Source organism: Marmota marmota, unplaced genomic scaffold (genome assembly GCF_001458135.2).
Source record: "Marmota marmota marmota unplaced genomic scaffold, marMar, whole genome shotgun sequence".
NCBI classification, from domain to species: Eukaryota; Metazoa; Chordata; class Mammalia; order Rodentia; family Sciuridae; genus Marmota; species Marmota marmota.
The window spans coordinates 21,789,190-21,810,878 of record NW_026000185.1 but is presented as its reverse complement, the minus strand read 5'-3'; the positions used below and the strand labels follow the sequence as shown (position 1 = coordinate 21,810,878).

At 46.6% G+C, this 21,689-nt stretch overlaps 2 protein-coding genes across 3 annotated transcripts in view; both read right to left on the bottom strand.

Moving 5' to 3' along the window:
* Slc5a2 (solute carrier family 5 member 2) overlaps positions 1-10,336 on the bottom strand; it is a 28,286-nt gene extending 17,950 nt beyond the window's left edge. For both annotated transcript variants that reach the window (XM_048789847.1, XM_048789848.1), the window contains exons 1-2: positions 10,332-10,336; positions 4,146-4,153 (exon numbers count right to left, since the gene is read on the bottom strand). The gene's annotated coding sequence lies outside the window, so the exon portion shown is untranslated. The remainder of the gene's footprint in view (positions 1-4,145; positions 4,154-10,331) is intronic.
* Armc5 (armadillo repeat containing 5) lies at positions 351-7,663 on the bottom strand. The gene is made up of 6 exons (XM_015491360.2): positions 6,301-7,663; positions 4,844-4,951; positions 3,958-4,744; positions 2,358-2,857; positions 1,537-1,669; positions 351-1,436 (listed from the first exon to the last, which is right to left on the bottom strand). Exons 1-6 carry the CDS (start codon positions 6,767-6,769, stop codon positions 617-619), a joined length of 2,817 nt encoding a protein of 938 aa, XP_015346846.1. The 5' UTR covers positions 6,770-7,663; the 3' UTR covers positions 351-616.
* Positions 10,337-21,689: the final 11,353 nt, after the last annotated feature.

Here is a 21,689-nt window from a genome sequence, read left to right as displayed (position 1 = left end):
TCCAGGAGACAAAAATGGACTCTGAGACTAAGGGCCCAACAGAAAAAAGTGATGCCAAGGCATTAAACTCTACTTCACAGCATTCTTTCAGCCCTGACCAAGTTATGTGTCCAGGTGGTTGACTCTAAGCAATGAGATCTTTCCCATGGGGCCCAAAAACCACATCCCAGGGAGGAAACTGGCAACTCCACCCTATTTCAGGGCACCAGGAACCACTAGAAAGTTACTTATAAACTTCTACATGCTTGGGTGGCCTGTATCAAGACAGAGAGATCTAGACAAGACCATGCTTGGTGTGTGAAGGGGTGGGAGTACTCCCACAGGAAAGTAAGCAGAAACACAGACAATAATAATACTCAATTGCAAAGTTTTAATCTCAACTCCATAGTGCTGGGCCAAGTCAGATGCCCAGGTCCCTGGGCTCTTCTCCTTCCTCTGGGCCCCATGCCCAGACCCTGGCCTTGACTTCTCACTCCTGGGTCTTCAGACCATACTGAGGCCCAGGTCCATCCTCTCTTCAGTCCTCGATGATAACTCTGCTCAGGCTTCTCTCATGATACTCTGAGGGAGGCCTCCTGCACAGCCAATCCATCTTTAGGTCCTCTCCCAAGAGACATCAACAGTCTAGGCTGGGTCCCTTGCCATTTGACTCAATCCCCATCACCACAGCTAGTAAAGCCTCAGTCAAGAGCCCTGCTTCCTCTCCTGCTGCCTCCACAAGCCCCACAAGGGCCAGGGCCCGCTTCCTTGGGCACTGCCCTGGCCCCAGTGTCCAGCGTGCACAGTGGGCAGCCAATCGGGGCCGGCCCAGGCGGAATACCTCTCCCACTGACTGTGGGCCACCCTGAGGACCCAGATGGATGCGGCCCACAGCCTCTTCCAGCTCCTCCTCCAGCCCAGGCAGCAAGAATCTGCCAGCAGCCTCCAGGGCCTCCTCAGCCTCTGAGCCCAGCAAGGGTTGGCCTGGTGGGGGCACAGGTCCCAGGGCAGCCCCACAGCCCCGGCAACCATGCAAGTGATGCAGGATAGGCCAGGCTGCACTGGGTGACAGACCTCGCAGTGGCACCAGGTTCATTTGGGCTTCGGCAAAGCTGCCAGACAGCAGGGCCCGGAAGAAAGGGGAGGCCATAGCTGAGGCAGCTCTCTGAGCAGGGAGCTGTAGGCCTGAGTCTAGTAGGAAGTGCAGGTCAGGAGCTGGGACTGGGGCTGGGCCCAGCATAGGTTCATAGAGGCAGGGAGAGGGTGGCTCTAGATCCAAGGGGATTGCAGGTGGAAAGGCTGGGCTCACGGTGGGAGACACCAGGCCTTGGAGACAGGAAAGGGAGTCCGCAGCAAAGAAGAGGAAGAGTGGATGTGGAGCTGGCCGAGTAAGTGCTGTGAGGAGGAGACGGAGGCCACCCTGGTCCAGAAGTAGCCGGCGCCACAGAGAGGGCTTCCTAAAGGGAGAAAGGGGGTCTTTCAGAAGGTGGACAAGGTTAGGACTTGGAACAGCAACCCTCTTCCCCAACCCCTACAAGACACCCACATCCCCCTCACCGACAGATGAAGGGCAGGGTCAGTGCACAGGCTACACGTTCCTCAGAGCTCCCAGAGAGCAGCAGGTGAGTGAGGGCACCAACTCCAAAGGGCGATTCAGCCTGTACGGTCAGGTTCTGAAGCAGCATCTCACCTGCAGGGACCAGCAGACCAGGTCAGATTGGGAGTTAATGTCAAAGACTAGGGTAAGATGGAAAAGACAGGGACTCTGGGCTCTTGAAAGGAAGGGGTAAAACCTCAGGACAAGAAATCGAGGTAGAGAAGAGGGGGATGACTTTGGGCCCTGGAGAGATAGAGACGCTAGGGATTAGAAATCAAGGGCAAGAACAGAAAAAAGCTTTCCCCTGACCAACAGGGGATGTGATTCTTGGCCTTCAAAGACTAAAAGAATCTACCATAAGGGCACAGAAGACAGGGAACTTCCTGGCAGTGCTGAAAATGGTGGCAGGGTCTGGGTTCACAAGTCAGTATGTCCAGGGCAGAAGCAGTAAGGACAACACAGAACCTATTGAGTAAAGAAATGCAGACAGGCAAGATTCTAGGTTGTTGGGAGCCAAGCCTGAGGTCAGGTTATCTGAGCTCCAAGATTTAAATAGATGGTAGAACAGAACTCTTTCTACATGCTACGGAGCAGAAGGGATAGTCCCAAGACCTTCTGTTCTCTTTAACTCCCCCAACACCTGGTGTCTAGGGTTGCTTGGATGGTGGGCTAGAGAGGACAGTGAGAGGGCTGATGAGCAGTAAAGTCATGGTTCTGGGCCCACAGAAGGCACAGGAGGAAGATGGGGTCACTAATGTAAGCAGAAAGACAGAAGTCATACCCAGTTCCCGGTGCTGGCTTTGGAGTGCAGGCCGGGCACGTGGTGCAGGCCAATCGTCTGGTGCAACACCGAGCACTAGCCAGGCTCGCAGCAGCGCTGCACCGTAGCTGCGCACGAAGGCCTCAAGACAGGCAGGGTTGCAGGTGAGACGTGCCAGGATGCGTAGTGCACGTGGGCTTGGTGGGCCTGGTGCACCTGTCACATAGGCAAGCAAGCCACACAGTGCCGGACCAGTCACAAGTGCACCACTTGGGTCAGGAGCCTGGGAGAAGCGTGACAACAGCAGTAGTGCCGGCCCCTCACGTCCCCAAGGCTCCTCTGCAGCAGAAGCAGCAGGGCTACGACCCTGCATGCGTAGTGTACGCGGTGTCTGCAGCGAGGTCTGGCCAGGGGTGGGACTGACTGGCTCTGCTGGCTCTGGCAATGGACAACGCTCAGGAGACCAGTCTGGAGAAATGTCTCCGGGGCCTGCAGCATAGCCCTCAGAGATCAGCCATGACCTGCAGAGGGCAAAAAGAAAAGAAGACTGAACCCAGAGCCAAGGCATGGAAATAGAGTCAAAAGAACTGTGAAAAGAAGGTGAAGCCAGTAGGGGAAGAAGAGGGTATATTAAAGGAAGATGAGGACAAACAGAAGTGGGAGGGGGGATAAATCCTCATTCAGTAATTACTGATATTAATCATGTGCCTAGTCCTTTTTAAGTGCTGGGGAGAAGCACTGAATAAAACAAAGTTCCTGCCCTCCTGAAGTTTATGTTCTACTGAAGGGAAACAGACAACCTAAGTAAGTAAACCATATGGTAGATTAGTGTCATGTTAGTGTGGTGTGAAGTAATAATAGTGAAAAGAAAAGGGTATTAAAAGATCCAAGACAGGCAAAAGTTGAAATTTAAAATAGAGTGGTGATGGATCCCCCACGAATGTGGCAAGAGTTGAACAAAGACTTGAAGGTGGTGAGAGATGAAGGCATGCAAGAGGAAAAGTATTCTAAGCAGACAGAACAGCAACCAGAGAGGTCCTCAGATAACACCTTCCTGTCATGTTCAAAAATAAGGAGGAGACCAGTTCTAAGAGTGCAACAGGCACCACGGACAATGATCAGAGATGAATCACAGAATTCACAAGGCTGACATTTACTGAACATTGCTTAGTGCCATTAATCTTTACAATAACCCTGTAAGGTATGTTGTTATCCTCCATTGTATGCACAAAGAATCAGAGACCCAGAGAAGTTAATTAGCCTTCCCCTGATGTCTCAGTTTGTAAGTGATGGTGACAGAATAAGAACTTGTATTCCAGAACATACCACTATAAATAATCAGTGTACGTACTACCTCCCAATGAATTTGTCTGGGGCCCAAAGTTCAAGGTGATGAGATAGAACCAATATTAAAAAGCAGATCCAAGGATAGACGCTGTGTTTAACAGGACTGGAAAGTAGTCGTGTCAGAGAACAAGAAGGAATCAGGAGTTAGAAACAACAACAAAATCTTATTGAGACAGAATGGAGGGTGGAGGTGTAAAGAAGGCCAAAGCAGACAAGCCCCCATCCCAAAATATATCACCTAGCCTCCCTCCTAGGCCCTGTGGTGAGGACTCACCTGAGGCTTCGGAAGCTTCCAGCCTCAGGCCGCTCAGGGGTCCGTTCCTCAGGGAAGTCCCAAGAAGCCGCTTCTGTTCCCTCCTCTTCCTCATCACCAGCCTCTCCACACAGCTGCCCAGCCAGGAGAGGGACAAGTCCCAGAGCCTGTAGCCGGCCCAGGGCCCCAGTATCATAAAGAAAGCCCACAAGAGCAGCTACAACACGTGGATGCCAGGCACTGGCACGAGGGTCCCGCAGTAGGCCCATGAGCAGCTCTAAACCACCAGCATCCCGAAGCCGGGCACGGTTGATAGCCTCCCGGCACAGAAGGCACACAGCCCGCACCAACGGTTGCTGGGAAGCCGAGCTAGCTCCATTGGTGCTTCGACGCCGCCGGAGCTCACCTAGTAACACCTCCACACCACCAGCATTGCCTAGCGCAGGCCGTACTAGGCCCTGGGCACACAGGTTGGCAAGGATCAGGATGGTTGCTTCACGTACTGCCCGTTTTGGGTGAGAAGTCAGGCTGACAAGTGGGCCCAGTCCCCCACCCAGACTTAGCTGCTCAGCACAGGCCCGGGAACAGCCTCGGCTGAGTTCCAGGAGGGCACGGACTAGGGCTGAGGTTAGCGTAGGGTCTGGGGCAGCAGCCAGGAGCTCAGCCAGTGGGCGTACTGCTCCCTGCTGTGCCAGGGCCAGGCGGTGCTGGGGTGAGTCTGCTAGGTTGCGAAGGGCACGCACCACACTCTGTAGGCACTGAGAGTCCTGGCAAGCTGTCAGGCTCTCAACGAGCAAAGGAACAGCACCTGGAGAGGAAAGGGGAGGACAAAGGGTGAGCAAAGGCATCTACCTAAGCCCTTATCCCACCCTAATTCCCAGTTAACCCCACCTCATAGCCTTCTTACCAGCAGAGTGGATATCCCCACAGCTCTCAGGTTCCATGGCTAAGTTCCCCAGAGCACGGGCTGTTCGGTTCTGGATGCTATCTGTCTTCACACACTGAAGAATGGTCACTGAAAAGAGAGTTTAGCCTTTTATTTCTCTATCAGTCACCTCCAGAATATGGCTTGAGAGAGTCAGGGACAGTCTCTGAAAGAAGCTAACACGTGAGCTGGGTCTAGAGGGTATTTACTAGAAGGATGGGGATATTACAAGGCATTTTGGGTTTGGAAGCAGCCTTTGCAAGAGCCCAGAGGTAACACCGAGGATCTGTGCCATGATCTTATGAAGGGCCTCAAATGCCAGATAAAGAGCTCAGGACACACAGGAGACACACAGGATTTTAAGAAGGGAAGCAATACAATACAATCTGGCAACCATGGAGGGGGATGTATTATAGGAGAAAGGAATAGAGTCTGAGATCGACAAAGTGACCAGGTGAGACTGGACAGTGGTCTGAACCAAATAAGTTACTGCACTGCTGAGAACAAGCAGTCTCTGATCACATGGTAGAAACACAGGAGGAGATGGATTTCAGAGATATTTAAAATGCAAAATAGTGACTGAATGATGGGAGTGATAACAAAATCTATTGCTTACTGAGGGGCTTATTAATCTTCCAGGCTCTTGTCAAACTCATTATAGTCCACATATGTTTTATGAGAGTTTTAAATATATTAATGCTTCCCTTTATCCAAAAAATTGAGCTTACATCAAAACTGGAATAATTTCAGAAGACAGGCATGACGTGTATAATGCATTTGCATGGTGTACTGTATACGGGTATACTGCGTTTGCATGCCACTAGGAGGCACCAATTCATCTGGGAAACAGAAAAGCTTTTGTTGGGTTCTTTTTTATTGTATGAGTTTTTAATTACTCAAAATTCCCTGCCTGTGCATAGAGTCTATGCATTCTATCTTTGCATTAAGTTTTCTCCATACTCCAATTATGCAAGGTGGCTATTATTATTTCATTTTACAAGGAATCCTAGTTTTGGAGGTGTAAGGTGCCTTTATTGGTATAGCTAACTACACCAATTTCTGAACTTCACCTTTTTGCCTGCAGCTCATCCAAGGGGGGTTTCAGTCCATCGCACAAGCTCAGACTATTAACTTCATAAAGGCAAGACAAGAATCATCTGAAGTATCATTAATAACCCTTTAGTCTCCAACTGCCTAGATGCGGGAGACGCGCCAACACCTACATTATGGTTGTAATTATCTGGTCTGAGCTCGGGTATAACCTACAGAAAAAGTAGTGACGTCATGGGAGAGTAGTGACAGCTTGAGAGATAGGTGGGCGGCGCCGTCATAAAGCACGTTATTCCAGGGTTTGACACAAAGTATTCAAACCAGCCTAGGACTAGACAAGAGGGAAGGGCGGGTGAAATCATTCTAGGAAATGGAGGCGGAGCACTTACCCAAAGGGAGAATGCCTCCGAGTCTGCGCACTTCAGCCCGGCACGCCCCTTCCGTACAGCAGTTGGCTAGGATGCTGAGCGCCAAGTCCAGCGTCTTGCGCAGGCGCACTGGCGGCGAAGGCGTCGACCCAACAGAGTGGGTGGAGTCAGAGGAAGGGGCGGAACCAGAAGCAGCTGACGCAACCGACGAGGGGGCGGAGCCAGGACCTGCCTCGGACGGGGCGGGGTCCGCTGCAGCCGCTCGCCGTAGCAGCGCGAGAAGGGGGCGGAGCCCGCCGCGTGCCCGGAAGCGTTCGATTCCCCCCGCTGCCTTGATGTGGCGCGTGCGGAGAGCTAAGAGCGCGCGGCCCAGGGGTGTCTCGTTGCTAGCTAGGTCCTTTTCCCCACCCTGACCCTCCCCTGCTGCCGCCGTGAGCTGCGCGAGGCAAAACGAGAGCGAGTCCGTAAGGGTTGGTTTCGCAGCCGCCATCTTGGCTCGGGCCTAGGGCTCCGCCCCGCTTCTCGCCGCTTATCTGAGACAGCGGAACTGGAAGAGAGGGGCGTGGCCAGACTACTCCTTGCTGACGCTTCTTAAGTAGCGCCGCCGCAGTTATCATGCGAGTCGGAAACCGTAGTTCTCTTTTCCGGAACTCTGGTTCTTGCACAGCCGCAGAAGGCACGTGGGAATGGTAGTTATGTTGTGCGAGTCTAAGAGACGCGTGAGGTGTATGCTGGGATATGTAGTCAGCACCAAGCTTAACACGCCTCTTTTAAGATGAAAGGGAAACTTTCTTCCTAGGGCCTCGAAGTGTGCTGGTGCTTTGGAGAACCCAGACGTCCGACCATGGAGTCTTTGTGCTGTGCTGCTCTGAATGACTTTGTTAACTCTTCTCCCGGTATGTCCTTGGCAGCGACCGCCCTTCTTCCTTTAGCCCTGCTTTGATAGTCCAGGCCCCGAAGTCCGGGCTGATGGACTCCTGGAACCCCGAGCCAGGCCGACAGTGTGACGTTCCTGACAGCGGCTGCGGATGGAAAGCTCTCGCTCGACCAGGTGAATGAGAGGGTTAAACCTACCGAGAAGGTTCGCAGCCTCTTCCTAGAGGGGCATAGGCTTGTGGACCTTTCCGTTTCCGGTGCTGGACCCCTATATCTTACCCTTGCTCTGGGTTTGCTTGTGAGCAGAGTAACTGACGTCTAGGAAACGGGCACTCTTCACTCGCGATGGAATTGACGGCGCCTTATGTGGCTAGGGATAATCCGGACGTGGTGGAGCTTCAGGGGAATAGAACATCAGGCTACCGGGGAGCCCTCCGGTTGCCCCTGCGTTGCGAAATTGTGCAGCCTGAACAGCCCTTTCTGGTGTGGCCAGAGCAGCCAGCCGCTCAGGAAATGCTGCTAGGCCTGCAGTACTTATATAGGTCAAGCTCTGCCGCTGGGGAGGAAGAAGCTTCTGCCAAGACCAAATGGCCCTGCAATCTCAAAAATCCTCCAATGCCAAAATTGTGGCATTTGAAGGCAAAATTCATCATCAAAGCAGTTACAGAGTGACAAATATGGTAAAAGCTTCCGATGTGACTCAGATCGGCTTAAGCAACCCTTTTCTATGGCACGGAGGAAGGTTGCCCACACAAATCTCTTTCTGCTAGTAAAACTGTGTACTGGAGCCAGGAGGTAGGCTTCTCAAAGCACTCCGGTACTCTGTGCTCAAGCAGAGAGTCCATTTTCTTCTCATAGCTACTTGTGTTCCTGGACTAGGCACAAAATAGCCCTTTTGAGGTTGAGAAGGGTTACCTGTCTCGAGGACCTAATGCCTACTCCTATAGGATAGTCCTTATATCATCCCCAGGCCTCTGGTCCCCTACCCCCAAATTTTGGCACTTTTAATCAGGCTTGCAGCATCTAGTTCTGTGCCCACAAAGAAGAGGCTGGAGGGAAAGAATATGAAGTGATCCACCCTCAGCTTCTAGCACAGAGGGCCCAGGTTTGCCTCTTCCCTGCTGTGTGATCTGTACCTCTTCTGGGCCTTGGTTTTGTTTTTTTTTTGTTTTGTTTTGTTTTTCCCCCTTAATCTGTAAAATGGATGATGAGGGCTACCTCACAAGGTTGTCGTGAAGATTCCATGGGTATACCTATCCCCAGTGCATACCTAATAGGCTCTCAATAAATAGTTGCTATGATCTGGTCCTGTTTATACTACTTACTAGTAATCTTTGGGCCTCGGCTTCCTCAGAATTGCATTGAGCAAGTGTCAAGTATTATAAGTGTACCTACATACAAATATTGTGTATGTGGTACAGGGGAGCATGGAAACAGGATTTGTTTACAAAATCCCTTTCAGAGAACTGAAAGCTAATCTCTCACATTAGGGTAAATATCCCTGGGCTCCCTCTCCTCTCCAGTGGCAGAAAACAGGTCCTGACCAGAAAAAGAAACAAACCTCAGAAGCAGGAGGTATAGCTTGATCCAACAGCATTTATCCAGCATTTACTGTTCTCTGAGCTGGGAGTAGAACCATGTGACCGGTCCTTAGACCACAGATGGCAAATACATCTGTTAGGTCCCTCACTGTGTGTGTGTGTGTTATTTAAATAACATTTAAATCAGGAGACTTCACAATCTATATTTCTGCGTGAGGGGATTGTTTCTTTGTGTGTTTTTTTCTTTTAAGTAAAAGATTCAGCAACATTTGATCATAACACATAATCTGTCAAGTTGTGTCTATTCCACACAGTCCCAACCACTCCTTATATCCCTGACTCAACATATTTCCTTTGTGTTACTCATCTGACCTCTACAGAAGACATTTGGGGTTACAGTCCCCAAACACTATCATGGGTGAGAAAGATCTTCTATCACTTCTTGCTCCCTGTCCTCCTATTTCCTTTCCCCTTCCCCTCACTGCCCCCTCCCCCAGTGACAGACTTGAACCTGTCTGTCTTCCTGCTCTCCATCCATAGTTGTCCCCTAAATTGAGCCCTGTGTGGTGATTTCAGTTTATTATTAAAGCTCCTTTCCCAATTTAAAAGATGGCAGAGCAGACTCATGTGCTTTGGTCAGAGGTCAGAGTACTGGGCCCTGTAGGCCTCAAGGAGATGTACCTGCCACATCCCAGACGGTCCTCACTGAGTTATTTTGGGAATCAACAAGCAAACAAGTGTGGAAGCACTCTTAAATGCTAAGGCCTGAGTGGAGTAGGAAGGGTTGGGAGTGAGTAACATTGTCTTCCTAGGATGGCTGGTCATCTGTCTAGTTCTGGACATAAGAATGATTGTGGTACAATTATAATTCTGTTGATCTCATAAAGATCTGGAATCTAGGTTCCCCCATGTGAGTCTAGTAGATCATGCAAAAGCTGGTGCTGTGGGGTTGCATGTGGCCATGGTCTGACAACAGGAGTCCTACTTATCACTAAGCTGAACTGGTAAGGCAGGTACTTTTGGAGTACTAGCGAGTGTTATTGTGATGTTATGGGATGCTGGAGCAGTGCCCCCTTACCCCAGGACAACTCCCTTCTCAGGACTTGGCCATAAACATACTCCAGGAGCATAGGGACTGTGTATACATTGTATCTGCTAAGTCCCAGCATCCATATGGGCAGGCACAGAGAGTCCTGAGAAAGGCCTAATTGCTGCCTAGCAGCTTCTCTTCCCTGGGATGTGGGTTTGATGAAGAAAAAGTTAATCCTCCCACTTCCCAATGTCAGCTTCTCTTCAGGGAACCTAACCATGGATCCCTACCTATAGGATTGTAAATAGGTTTCTCTAGGAGTCTCCCTCTCTTGGAATGTTTATATCCCTGTGGTAGGCTTTCAAGGCCAGACAGGTTCCTTTAAAAAGAGTTGTTTCTTATATTTTGAAACTTTCTGAACTCTGTAGAAACTCTGTACACACTTAATTGCTATGCCAATTAACTACTGTCTAAACTATAACCTCTTAGGCTTTGTTCTTAGAAATATAGTTCTTAGGGAGAAAAACTCAAGTCATCTTGAGTTGCTGCTGCCTGTGGTGAAGGTCATATCGCAATAACACTAGTGTTTTACTGTCTTGTTCTACACCTCTGAACTTCTTATCATAAATTTCCTTTGCATGGTCTTTGGTCTCACAGGCCAAGAATTCAAACCCCCTAATCTTGTAATAGTTAAGAAATGATGTCAATTTTCCTATAAAAGCCCTATGTAACCTCACCTCTGGTCCCAGAACTTAAGAGCACTAGCTCCTCTCAGTCTACAGGCAACTCTCTGAGAGGTGCTTGGTCTCTTGCTGAGTGCAATTTCCATAACAAGTCTATTTCCCAAGGGTGTAGAAGAAGAGGGGAAGACTGTACCAGGAATGGATGAGCTGGCTTAAGACCTGCCCACCTCCTACCCCAGCCCAGCCAAAAGGCTGAAGTTCCCAGAGCAGTTAACTTCTGCATGGGGGGCAGGGGAATGCCTAGGAAAGGGCAAAGACAAAGGGAAAGGGCAAAGGGGATCATTTGGAAATAGTATTGTGGGCAAGAGGATTGCTGACCAGATTCAAGGCCAGCAAAAGAGGAGTTTGGGGATTTTCTGACCCCTCAGCAACCCATGAAGGGTAGGGGAGAAGTCCTTAGCAAGAAGTCCAGGAATGTGACAACCCCTTCTGACCTAATAAGATGCTTCCCTCCCTACCCTGGCCAAGTTTAATCCTAGGAGTGTGAAGATCTTTGAGAATGTCTAAGGTAAGTCCAGGTTTGGGGGCTGGAACTCAAAAGTTATGACTCTACTTCTGGGAAATGTCCCCTCCTCTTTCCTTCCACTGCTTCCCCACACTGGCTTCTCCAGATCAAGGACATGCTGCCTGTCACCTTCCTTGACTCCCACACCCACTTCAGCCCTTGTGTTATAGTTGCTCAGAGTTGGAAGGGAGGAGGCAAGAAACAGAAGCTCCATCTGGGGTCATGATGGTGAAGAACTTGATGATGAGGACTTTCATGTACTGAAGCCAGAATTAAAAACAGTCAGTCAGTACAGGTAGGTAGATGATCCTGATTGGATCTGGAGTGAAGGCCACTTGGGTCTGGCAATTTGGAGACTACCCCTGAGAAATTGAAATATTAATGCCTTGAGAGCTCTTTCTCCACCTTTATCAAAATTACCTGCTCCTGCTCCAACCTGTTGCTAAGGTAACCTGTTCCAGGGATTATTCCTCCCTACAGGGAGTTGTAAAAGTTGTTAATTAATGCATGGGCCCCCCTTCCTGCCTGGATCACTCTACTTTGGCCCCTCCAACCCATCTGCTTCTCACCTTTTGGCCATTCCATAGGAGCATCTCCTGAACCTAGTATGCTCCTGAGCCTAGTTATGCATACAGGAAGGAGAGAGATAAGAAGGAAGAGAGCAGGAGAACAAAGAAAATTTAGGATGTATAAAAGGCAGTATGTTCTCATTTCTTGGGATACCAGCTCTGGCCTCTTCATCCATCCCAGAAGAAGTCTGTATTACCTCTTTTTAAATAAACCTTGCTCTTTGTATGCTTGCCTCTGCATGCTTCTCTAATGTTATACTTAAACACGTGAGGAAGCAGAACTTGTCACCAATACCAGTGATATCAGTGTGACCTCTCCAAGACTTGCCAGCCTTCCCCATCCAGAATCCAGCTAAGCTCCAGGAGTGATGTCAGGGAGGCCTCTGGGAAATCAAAAATCAGAGTTCTCCAAGCACATGTACCCAAACTCACTCAACTCCCAGAAAAGGTCTTAATCCCATTAAACATTTTGTATTATGAGGGCTGGAGACAATTCAGTTGGTAGAGTACTTGCCTAGCATGCATGAAGCCCTGGTTTCATTCATGCCCAGTCACAACAACAACAAAAAACAACCTCTTTTTTATGAAAGAGTACCTGTAAAAATCATTAAGAATACAATTAGAACTGAAGTTGTGGCAGTGGGGACTTAAAAGTCTGATGTCATCCTGCTGTCAGTCAAAAGTCAAGAGGTGGACCTGGGCAGGACTCTGGAAATGTTTCTGGGATCCCTAATAAAATTGGAGTGTAGGGGAGGCACATTGTCCCTTTTCTGAGAGGATTCACTCTCTCCCCTTGAGAGTGTTCCCTTTAATAAACTCATTCCTGTTACTTTGATCGACATGTCTGAAATCTTTCTGAATTGATTCCAAAAATTGGGGTTTGAAGTAGGGTCTTCATGCTGCCTCGGTTTCCTGGAAGGCCCCAGTTCTGTAACAAAAGTAAATGTTGAAGGGTTGCACACCCCACTCTCCTTGTGGCTAATAGCCAAGGAAGTTAAGACTGACAGGTTTCTGATTAACATAGCCTGGCTAAATCTACTTAGGTACATTACCTGACTTCCCCTGGCTGCACAACACCTTTATTCTATTTATTTATTTTTTTGTGGTGCTGGGGATCAAACCCAGGGCCTCACACATGCTGAGCAAGCATTCTACCACTGAGCTACAGCCCCAGCCCCATTACCTGGTTTTTGTTTCTATTAATTGTAATTGCTTTTATAGGACTGGCAGAGAAGCAATCTAGCTGCTTCTCCCCAGTTTAATCAAACTGCATAAAATTCATTTTTTCCCTTTCCATCCTTTGCCTATTTCCTATGCAGGCATGTGGAGGAATCCGGCCAACTGGAAACCAAGCAGGATTCCTAGGCTAAGCTGCTGATAACAGACTGAGGCTGGTGTGGGGCACAACTGGCCCAAAGTATCTTAGAATGGGTGGCAAAATTCAGACTATAAGAGTGCTGCCCATTTGAAGCCCAATTCCTGATTCCAGGACCGAGATGTGGCTTCCAGAGCTGAGGGTACCTGGCAGATGCAGGAATAAGGTAAAAGTGAAGCACTAATCTCTAGTGCAAAATTTAAGTGGCTGCCAAAATAGCAGTCAAGAGAAATAATATTTTAATGCAAATTTTAAACAATCAGCAAACCACAGCCTGTGCACTTATTTTGGTAAATAAATTTTATTGGATTTAGGGCCAGCCAGGCATTATAGTGAGGCCAGTAAGTCAGGGTCATGAAAATGTAGGGTAGAATAGTCTCTTAGAATTTAGGTATTTTATTCATTATTGGTTTTTTGTGGGTTTTTTTGGCAATAATTTTTGAGCTATTGAAATTAAAATGCTGTTTATATTTATTACTAAGTCTCCTTACTCCCAGACTGAGGGACTCCAGGGACACTCTACTCCTGAGCTAATCCCCACCACTTCTTATTTTTTGAGACAAGGTCTCACTAAGTTGCCCAGGGTGGCCTCAAACTTGTGATCCTCCTGCCTCAACCTCCCAAGTTGCTGGGATTACAGGCATGGGCCTCTTTGCCCACATTAATTACTTAAGCTTTTTTTGGCGCCTCCTTAAATTCTGTGCCAGAAGTCAATGTGCCAAGTGCCAAAGGTCAATGCCTCATCTCACCAAGAGATTACATTCCAGCAACCCAGTGTTCCCCTTCAACCTGGGCAAACCTTCTCCGCTTCCTGGAAGGCTTTTCTGCCTGGTGCCTCGCACTTGTCCTGATTCCCTGGTGAACCAACCCTCCACAAGCACAGTGGCAGAAGCGCACTCCGGGAGGGGCGGAGCTGTCGCGTGCGCATAGCTTAGACTCCACTTCCCGGCGCCGGCGCATCACTTGTGTGTGATGTGACCTGCTCAGTGCAGCTGGGAGGATCCCTAACTGACGTGGCCTAATGTGGTGCCCAGGGATCTACAATTTTTCCCTTGAGGAAAGATGGCTCCTAGTTCTCCCTCTTCTTGTTAGGGGCTGGAACAGGGCGGGTCTTAGGCAGCTCTTCGCGGTGGTGGTGCACGGACTGCCCTGAACACTTCGTCCAACTTGGGAATCCAGGGGGAAAGTTCTTGGGGGAAAAGAGATGAAAGCAAGGCGGCAGGAAATGGAGCTCCCCTGCCTGGGGCTAACTGAGGATGCTCAGGACTCTCTGTGGGGCTGTAGGGACCTCCACAAGGATGGCCTTAAGGCGCCCGGGTCAACCTCCCGCTCCCAGGGCTCTTTGTGGCGACTCCCTTCCCAGTAAGCCCACGAAGGCTGCCGCCAAGGGTCCTTCAACTCGTTCCCTCCCCTCTCGGCACTGCTAGGGTGCGGAGCTAGGGTCCGATCCTCTCAGGAGAGAGAGGGTGACTAGCTCCCGCTTGACTGCAACTCCAGGAGGCAGGCAGCCATGGGTAAGAGTGAAGGGCAGCCGCCTGGGCTTGATGCCAGCTACCTGAAGAAAGGGGGCATTTGTGAACACGTGCCTTTGCCAAGGCCCCAAGTCCTACCACGAGAACGTTTAGAATCTGCGCAAACACATTGGAGTGTTTCAGCTTACCATCTACATGCTCTTCCTGGAGCCCAGTTATCCCATGATCTTGTCCGTTCCCCGCTGTAGCATATCCTAAATGGTAACCTGCTGCAACGCACCCCGACCTGGCCTTGGAATCACGACCTCCTACTACTGACCCAAGTCCTTCATGGGATTCAGCCCTTAGCCCCACCACTGCCAGCCCCTGCATATATAGAGGCCTAGACGCCCACTTTCTGACACGCGTAGCTTTTTCTCAAAACTTCCACCACATCATTGTGACCAAAAGTTTGTTACCTATAGTAAGGTTAAGTTTTGCCAAATGTGGCATTTATACACAACGGAGTATTACTCAGCACTAAAAAAAATGACAAAATCATGGCATTTGCAGGGAAATGGATGGCATTAGAGCAGATTATGCTAAGTGAAGCTAGCTAATCCCTAAAAAACAAATGTCAAATGTCTTCTTTGATATAAGGAGAGCGACTAAGAACAGAGCAGGGAGGAAGAGCATGAGAAAAAGATTAACATTAAACAGGGACGAGAGGTGGGAGGGGAAAGGGAGAGAGAAGGGGTATTGCACAGAAGATGGAAGGAGACCCTCATTGTTATACAAAATTACATATAAGAGGATGTGAGGGGAAAGGGGGAAAAAACAAAACAAGGGAGAGAAATGAATTACAGTAGATGGGGTAGAGAGAGAAGATGGGAGGGGAGGGGGGATAGTAGAGGATAGGAAAGGCAGCAGAATACAACAGTCACTAGTATGGCAATATGTAAAAACGTGGATGTGTAACTGATGTGATTCTGCAATCTGTATACGGGGTAAAAATGGGAGTTCATAACCCACTTGAATCAAATGTATGAAATATGATATGTCAAGAGCTTTGTAATGTTTTGAACAACCAATAATAAAAAATAAATAAATTTAATTTAATTTAATTTAAAAAAAAGTTTTGCCATTATCTTACGGTTGAGTCCAGCCTTAATATCCTGGACCAATCCATTTTGCATGATTCCATTTATATGAAATTCAACAATAGGCGAAACTAAATTTACCCTGATGTAAAAGAAGAATAAGCTGTGGAGGTAACTGAGGATGAGCTTAGCCTTTTAACTCAAAATTTCTCAACCTTGGCAATTACTCCTGGTGCATCCTGGGTAAAATAATTTTTTAAAGGTCCTGGGTAAAAATTCTAATGTGCACCCAGGGTTGAGAAGCACTGCTTTAATCTTGGTCTGGAAGCAGCCTTAACATCCCAATGTACTGCTCAAATTGTAACATTTTCTTTGTGTTCCCTGTAGGGAAAACAGGAAGCACTAACCTAACAATAACAAACATGTCTGATAACCTGTACAAGATAATTGAGAGAGGAAACAAACCAAAAAAGACCAACTTGAAAACTTGATAATCTAGGAACGAATGGGATAAATAAAGCCTGGTCTAGACTAGTGACAGTGAATATAGGAAGGGACAGCTATAATAATACAGAAAGAATGACAAGTTGTGATGGTTAACTAGATCAAAAATTTTGGCAGACAGTGGCACTGTAATTGTCATGAAGATTAATGTCACTATCATGTCCCTGCTGGTTTCCACAGGAGAGTTGCCAGGATGACTTTGGTCTTCCTAGGGGCTCTCAAAACCATGAAATGGGTCATGGTCATTGTGGCTAGATCAGTCTTGGGTACTAGCAAACAGACCGGCAGTTCTTACTATTTTATAAAAGTTTCTGCTTTATGGAAGCCAGAGTCCTTTTCTCATATGGGGCGGCAGCTACACTCCTGGGAATAATTTCTACACAAAAGATTCAACAAGAGAAAAAATGACCTCTTCGCAGTGCCATGAAGATACTAATGACAGCATTCTCTGTGCTAATGATGTATTCCCACAATAATGGAAATGAATAAAATACAATACTCATGTTTGTTGCAGCACAATTCACAATCTCTAAATTATGGAATAAACCTGTGAATGGATAAAGAAAATGTGGCGTATGTATCCATAATGGAGTTTTTCTCAGCCATAAAGAATGAAATTATTACAGAATTATATGCATAAATATGAAAAAAATACCAATAATCAGAAAATGTTCATAAGTTAAAAAAAAAAGAAAGAAAGTACACATCATTTTGGAGAGTTGTGAAGTTTAATCAATGTGGAAACTCTTAGGACAGTACCTGGCACATAAGTACTTTATAAGTATTAGTGTTTTAAACTGTTGGTTTTATTTATAATTTAATAAAATCTTTCAAAATAATTGATTAGTCAGCACTGATACTCCTGTCCACTATATATCTCAGAAAAGTTTACCACATCTTTGCTCACAGCTTTAATGAAATATAAATTTCATATAAAGGGCACCCATTTTGAGTGTATGATTTCATCATTTTGATGAGTGTATATATTTGTGTAACCACCATCTCAACTCCTCAAAAGAACCATCAAAGTTCTTTTCTGCAGTCCGCTGCTCCCTCCCAACCCAGCTCTTAGATAACAACCATTGGTCCTGCTTTCTGCCTCTATAAATTTAGTTTTGTCAAATTTCATATAAATGGAATCATAAAAAAATGGAACACATTATATACTAGAAATCTGATAACCCCAGTTGATACATTAAAATAAATCCTACAGTCAAGAAGCATTGATTCCCAGTTCTCAGGAGGCTAGCCTCAGTGATTTAGTGAGGCCCTAGTAACTTAGCGAGACCCTGTCTCAAAATAAAAATTAAAAAGGGCCCGGAGATCAGGGCTGGGGATATAGCTCATTTGGTAGAGTGTTTGCCTTGCATGCACAAGGCCCTGGGTTCAATCCCCAGCACCAAAAAAAAAAGGGGGGTAGTGGGGATGTATCTCAGTGGTTAAGCACCCCTGGATTCAGTTCTCAGTACCAAAAAAAAAAAAAAAAAACACCTCACATTTGGCACTGCTCAANACCAAAAAAAAAAAAAAAAAGCCACATTGATTATATGATTCTGAAAGCAAAGCCTCCTTTGCAGCAGCTTTTTTGTTTTGTTGCTTTGGGGTTTTATTGTTGTTTGGAGAGGGCTACTAAGGATTGAACCCAGGGGTGCTTTGGTGCTACAGCACTTTTAATTTTTTATTTTGAGATAGAATCTTGCTAAGTTGCTGAGAGTCATGCTAAATTGCTGAGGCTGTCCTCCAACTTGCTATTATCTTGCCTCAGTCTCCCAAATTGCTGAGATTACAGGCATGTACCACCATGCTCAAATCCCTTGCAGATTTATAGTAAAACTGCCTTATATAGTTTACTTTCCCTCTCTGAAGAGAATTATGGTGCGGGAATCTGAAATCTCTATTTTCTTCCACGGAATTGGGAACAACAATGAGGACAAGCTTATTCATGAGGAAGGACACTGTGATGGAGAATATCAAGGGATATGCCCAAGAACAGTGTTACCTATTTTGGGACTCAGTCTCAAGAAACACATTCAGAATCTTAAATTAGGAAAATCTCAAGGCAACTGCTTGGTGCCATAGACTGCCAAAACTTTTGGGGCTGGGTACTACTCCCAGACTGTGAACTCACTGGCCACAGGAAACCTATGCCTGGTGAGAAATGTTACAGCTGCACTGATTGTAGCAAGAGTTTCCTGAACTCTTAACCCATCATCTTAACCCATGGGTTACTCTCTAACCCATCATCTTCAAAGTCATGTTTGTGAGAAGGCTTAATCCTGTTCCAACTGTGGAAAACATTTCAGCCAACATTCCAACCTGTTCCAGCATCAGCGGATTCACTAGAGAGATAAGTGCAGGTCCTATGAGAAAGATTTTGCTTAGAATGCATCCTTCATCCAGCACAGAAGGGTCCACACTGGCAAAAGGCCCTACCACTGTCCCTAGTATAGTAAGACTTTCAGTGAAGCTCCAAACTCATTAAGCACCAGAAAATCCACTCTGGAGAGAAACCTTATATCTGTGGGGAACATGACAAGGGCTTTATGGGCAGCTCTCTGCTGCTGGCTCAACAGGGAATGCATACTGGGTTGAAGTCCTATGTCTGTCCCCAGTTGAAGCTGATATGCCACCAGAGTCCATATAAGTCGTGTATTTTCTGCTGCTCCATCTGGGGAGACAGCTTTAGTCAGAAGACCTCCCTTACTCAGCATATCTGCCTGCATACAGGGGAGAAGCCTTTTAAGTGTGGGGAGTGAGGGGAGAGCTTCAGCCTCCATACCAAGCTCAACTACCATATTGCTTGGCACCAGCCTCAGGCACCCCCAGCCCAGGGCTCCAGCCACACCAGTCCTCCCCTTGCTCCAGCCCAGCAGAAGTTCAGGTCCTTCTATTTCCATCTCTTCCTATTCATACCCCTACTGCAACCTCCCTTTATCCTGCCCCCTCAAACATACTGACTGATTCTGCCGCCCACCCTACTCAGTCTCCAACCTCTGATCAGATCCATTTTCCCCAGATTCCTTACCTCACCCCATCCTTACACCTTCACTTATGTACCCATTTCCACTGCCCGGTATACATCAGATTTCCCCCATTCCTCCTCTACTCTCTTTTCCCAGTGCTGCATCTACCCCAAGGACGCATGCAGAATCCAGATTCCAAGTTTATTCCTGTGGTGAACCAGAAGCAATGGCTGCCAAGTTTACCTGTTCTCAGTGTGGGAAGAGTTTCCCAGGCAATGCACCCATACAGATAAGCAGCCTTACATCTGCTCTGAGTGTGGGAAGCGCTTTACCCAGAGTTCCTTCCTAATGCATCACAGAAAGATGCACTTTAGCCGAAAAACCACATCTTTGTGTGGAGTGTGGCTGGAGCTTCAATTCAGCAGTGTTCTCCTGATCAACCACAGGAGCATGCATTCAGGGGAATGGCCTTTTACCTGCCCCAGGTGCCAAGAGTGCTTCCAGGAGGCCTAGAAGTTGACCATGCACCATCAGGCTACCCACCTAGCTACTCAAGAGGCTGGGGGTGATGAGACCCAGAAGCTATACAAGTGTGAAACTTGTGGGAAGAGGTTAGGCAACAGGCTACTGTGAATCAAAACTAGAGGACTCAATGCAGACTAGTCCTATCCATTCTAACAACTGTGGGTGTGGCTTTAGAGCGCCAAACTCCACCACCATGGAACACACACTGGAGAGAAGCCCTACCAGTGCCTCCAGTGTGGGAAGACTTCCAACCAACCATCTATCCTTGCCAGACACCAAAGAACCCATGCAGTGCAGGTCTGAGTGAGACCTTGTATAGCCTCTCAGGTACACCTGTGGAACAGGCATACATTTCCTTTCCTCCACCCATACTAGATTCTAAAGGATTTTCTTTTACATATCAATTGTCCTTAGAAATGCTGGGGGTTTTGTATATTGGTGAGGTTTTTTTTTCTTGTCATTGTTTTTGGGGTTCTCCCCCCTTTGAATTCTTTGCTCTCCTTTTTCTTAAATCTCACAGTCTATAGAGTAAAGGAATTAGGCAGATGGTAGACAAAGGTATATTATTGAAATCTGTTCTTGGTATGGACATGAGCAATATAAAGTGATGTATTAATAATAATGGCTAATAGTAAATTATTTCTCTTATACCTTTCTTTTGCGGGGGGGGGGGTAAGAGCAGATTGAACCTAGAGGCACTGAGCTAAATCCCCAGCTCTTTTTATTTTTTCGAGACAAGGTCTCTGCTAAATTGCTGAGGCTGGTCTTGAACTCGTGCTCTTCTTGCCTCAGTCTCCCAAGCCACAGGGATTATAGCCACTGCACCCAGCTTCCTTTTGCCTAATTTCTCTGGCTAAAATTTCAAGTACTGTATTGAATAGGAGTGCTGAGAGTAGACATCCTGTCTTGTTCCTGACTTCAGAGGAAATTCTTCCTTTAGTTTTTTTTCATTTGGTATGATGTTGGCTTTTGAGTTTGTTATATATAGACTTTGTTATGTTTAGGCAAGTTCCTTCCTACTTTCTTCAGATTTTTTTACATCATAAAAGGGTGTTGAATTTTGTCAAAAGCTTTTTCTGTATATATTAAGATGATCATGTTACTTTTGTCCTTGATTCTACATATGTGATGATTCACATTTATTGATTTGCATATGTTGAACCGTCTTTGCATCCCTGGAATTAAACCAACTTGATCATGACATATGATCTTTTTAATGTATTGTTGAATTCAGTTTGAAAGTATTAAGGATTTTTGCATCTATGTTCATCAGTAATTTTCTTTCCTTGATGTATCATCATCCAGTTTTAGAATCATCATGATACTGGTTTCATAGAATGAGTTTGGAAGTGCTCCTTCCCCTTCTACAACATGGAATAATTTGAGGAGCATTGGTATTAGTTCTTTTTTAAAGGTCTTGTAAAAGGTATCTACAAATCCATCTGGTCCTGAGATCTTCTTTATCAGCAGATTTTATTTTTAAAAAATATTTTTGTTTTAGTTGTAGTTGGACACAATACCTTTAATCTTATTTATTTACTTTTATGTGGTGTTGAGGATCGAATCCAGCGCCTCACATGTACTAGGCGAGTGCTCTACCACTGAGCCACAACCCCAGCCTCTGTCAGGAGACTTTATTATTGTTTTAATTTCACTGCCTATTATTGGCTTGTTTAGGTTTTTGGTAGGTCATAGAATTTTATCCATTTCTTCTGTATTTTTCCAATTTATTAGAATTTAAATTTTCAAAATAGTTCCTAATGATCCTCTGGATTTCAGTTGTGTCTGTTGTATTTGTCTCTAATTATATTAATTAGGGTCTTCTCTCTCTTTTGCTTAGTTTGACCACAGGTTTATCAACCTTGGTTTTTATCTTACCTTTTCAAAGAACCAACTCTTTGTTTCATTGGCCCTTAGTGTTGTTCTTTTATACTCTAATTAATTTACCAGGTGGTCAAGTTTGTAAGGATTCTGGCTGTGGATATGTACAAGGCAGCATTCCTCTGGTGAGAAAACTCTTGGAGGGTAACAGGGGCTCTGTTATCTACATTTGGATATTCTACAGTTTCTCCCTGGAACTAGTAAGATGACTAATACATGCTCAGTGCCTAGCTGCTATGGTAATGTCCTTTGGGAGGAGGCTCTGTACTAGAGTCTTATCAGTCTCAACCTTAATCTCAAACACTCAGCTTCTGGGAATAAAGGAACTCTCTTAGACAACACCAATG

Bases quoted from the DNA above. Each gene is read 5' to 3' on its own strand.
- Armc5 (XM_015491360.2), bottom strand. From the start codon at position 6,769: ATGGCGGCTGCGAAACCAACCCTTACGGACTCGCTCTCGTTTTGCCTC. The intron at 4,952-6,300 runs GTAAGTGCTCCG...CTCTCTTTTCAG, and splicing joins CGGAGGCATTCTCCCTTTGG to TGACCATTCTTCAGTGTGTG. The intron at 1,670-2,357 runs GTATGACTTCTG...TGGTCCCTGCAG, and splicing joins AAGCCAGCACCGGGAACTGG to GTGAGATGCTGCTTCAGAAC.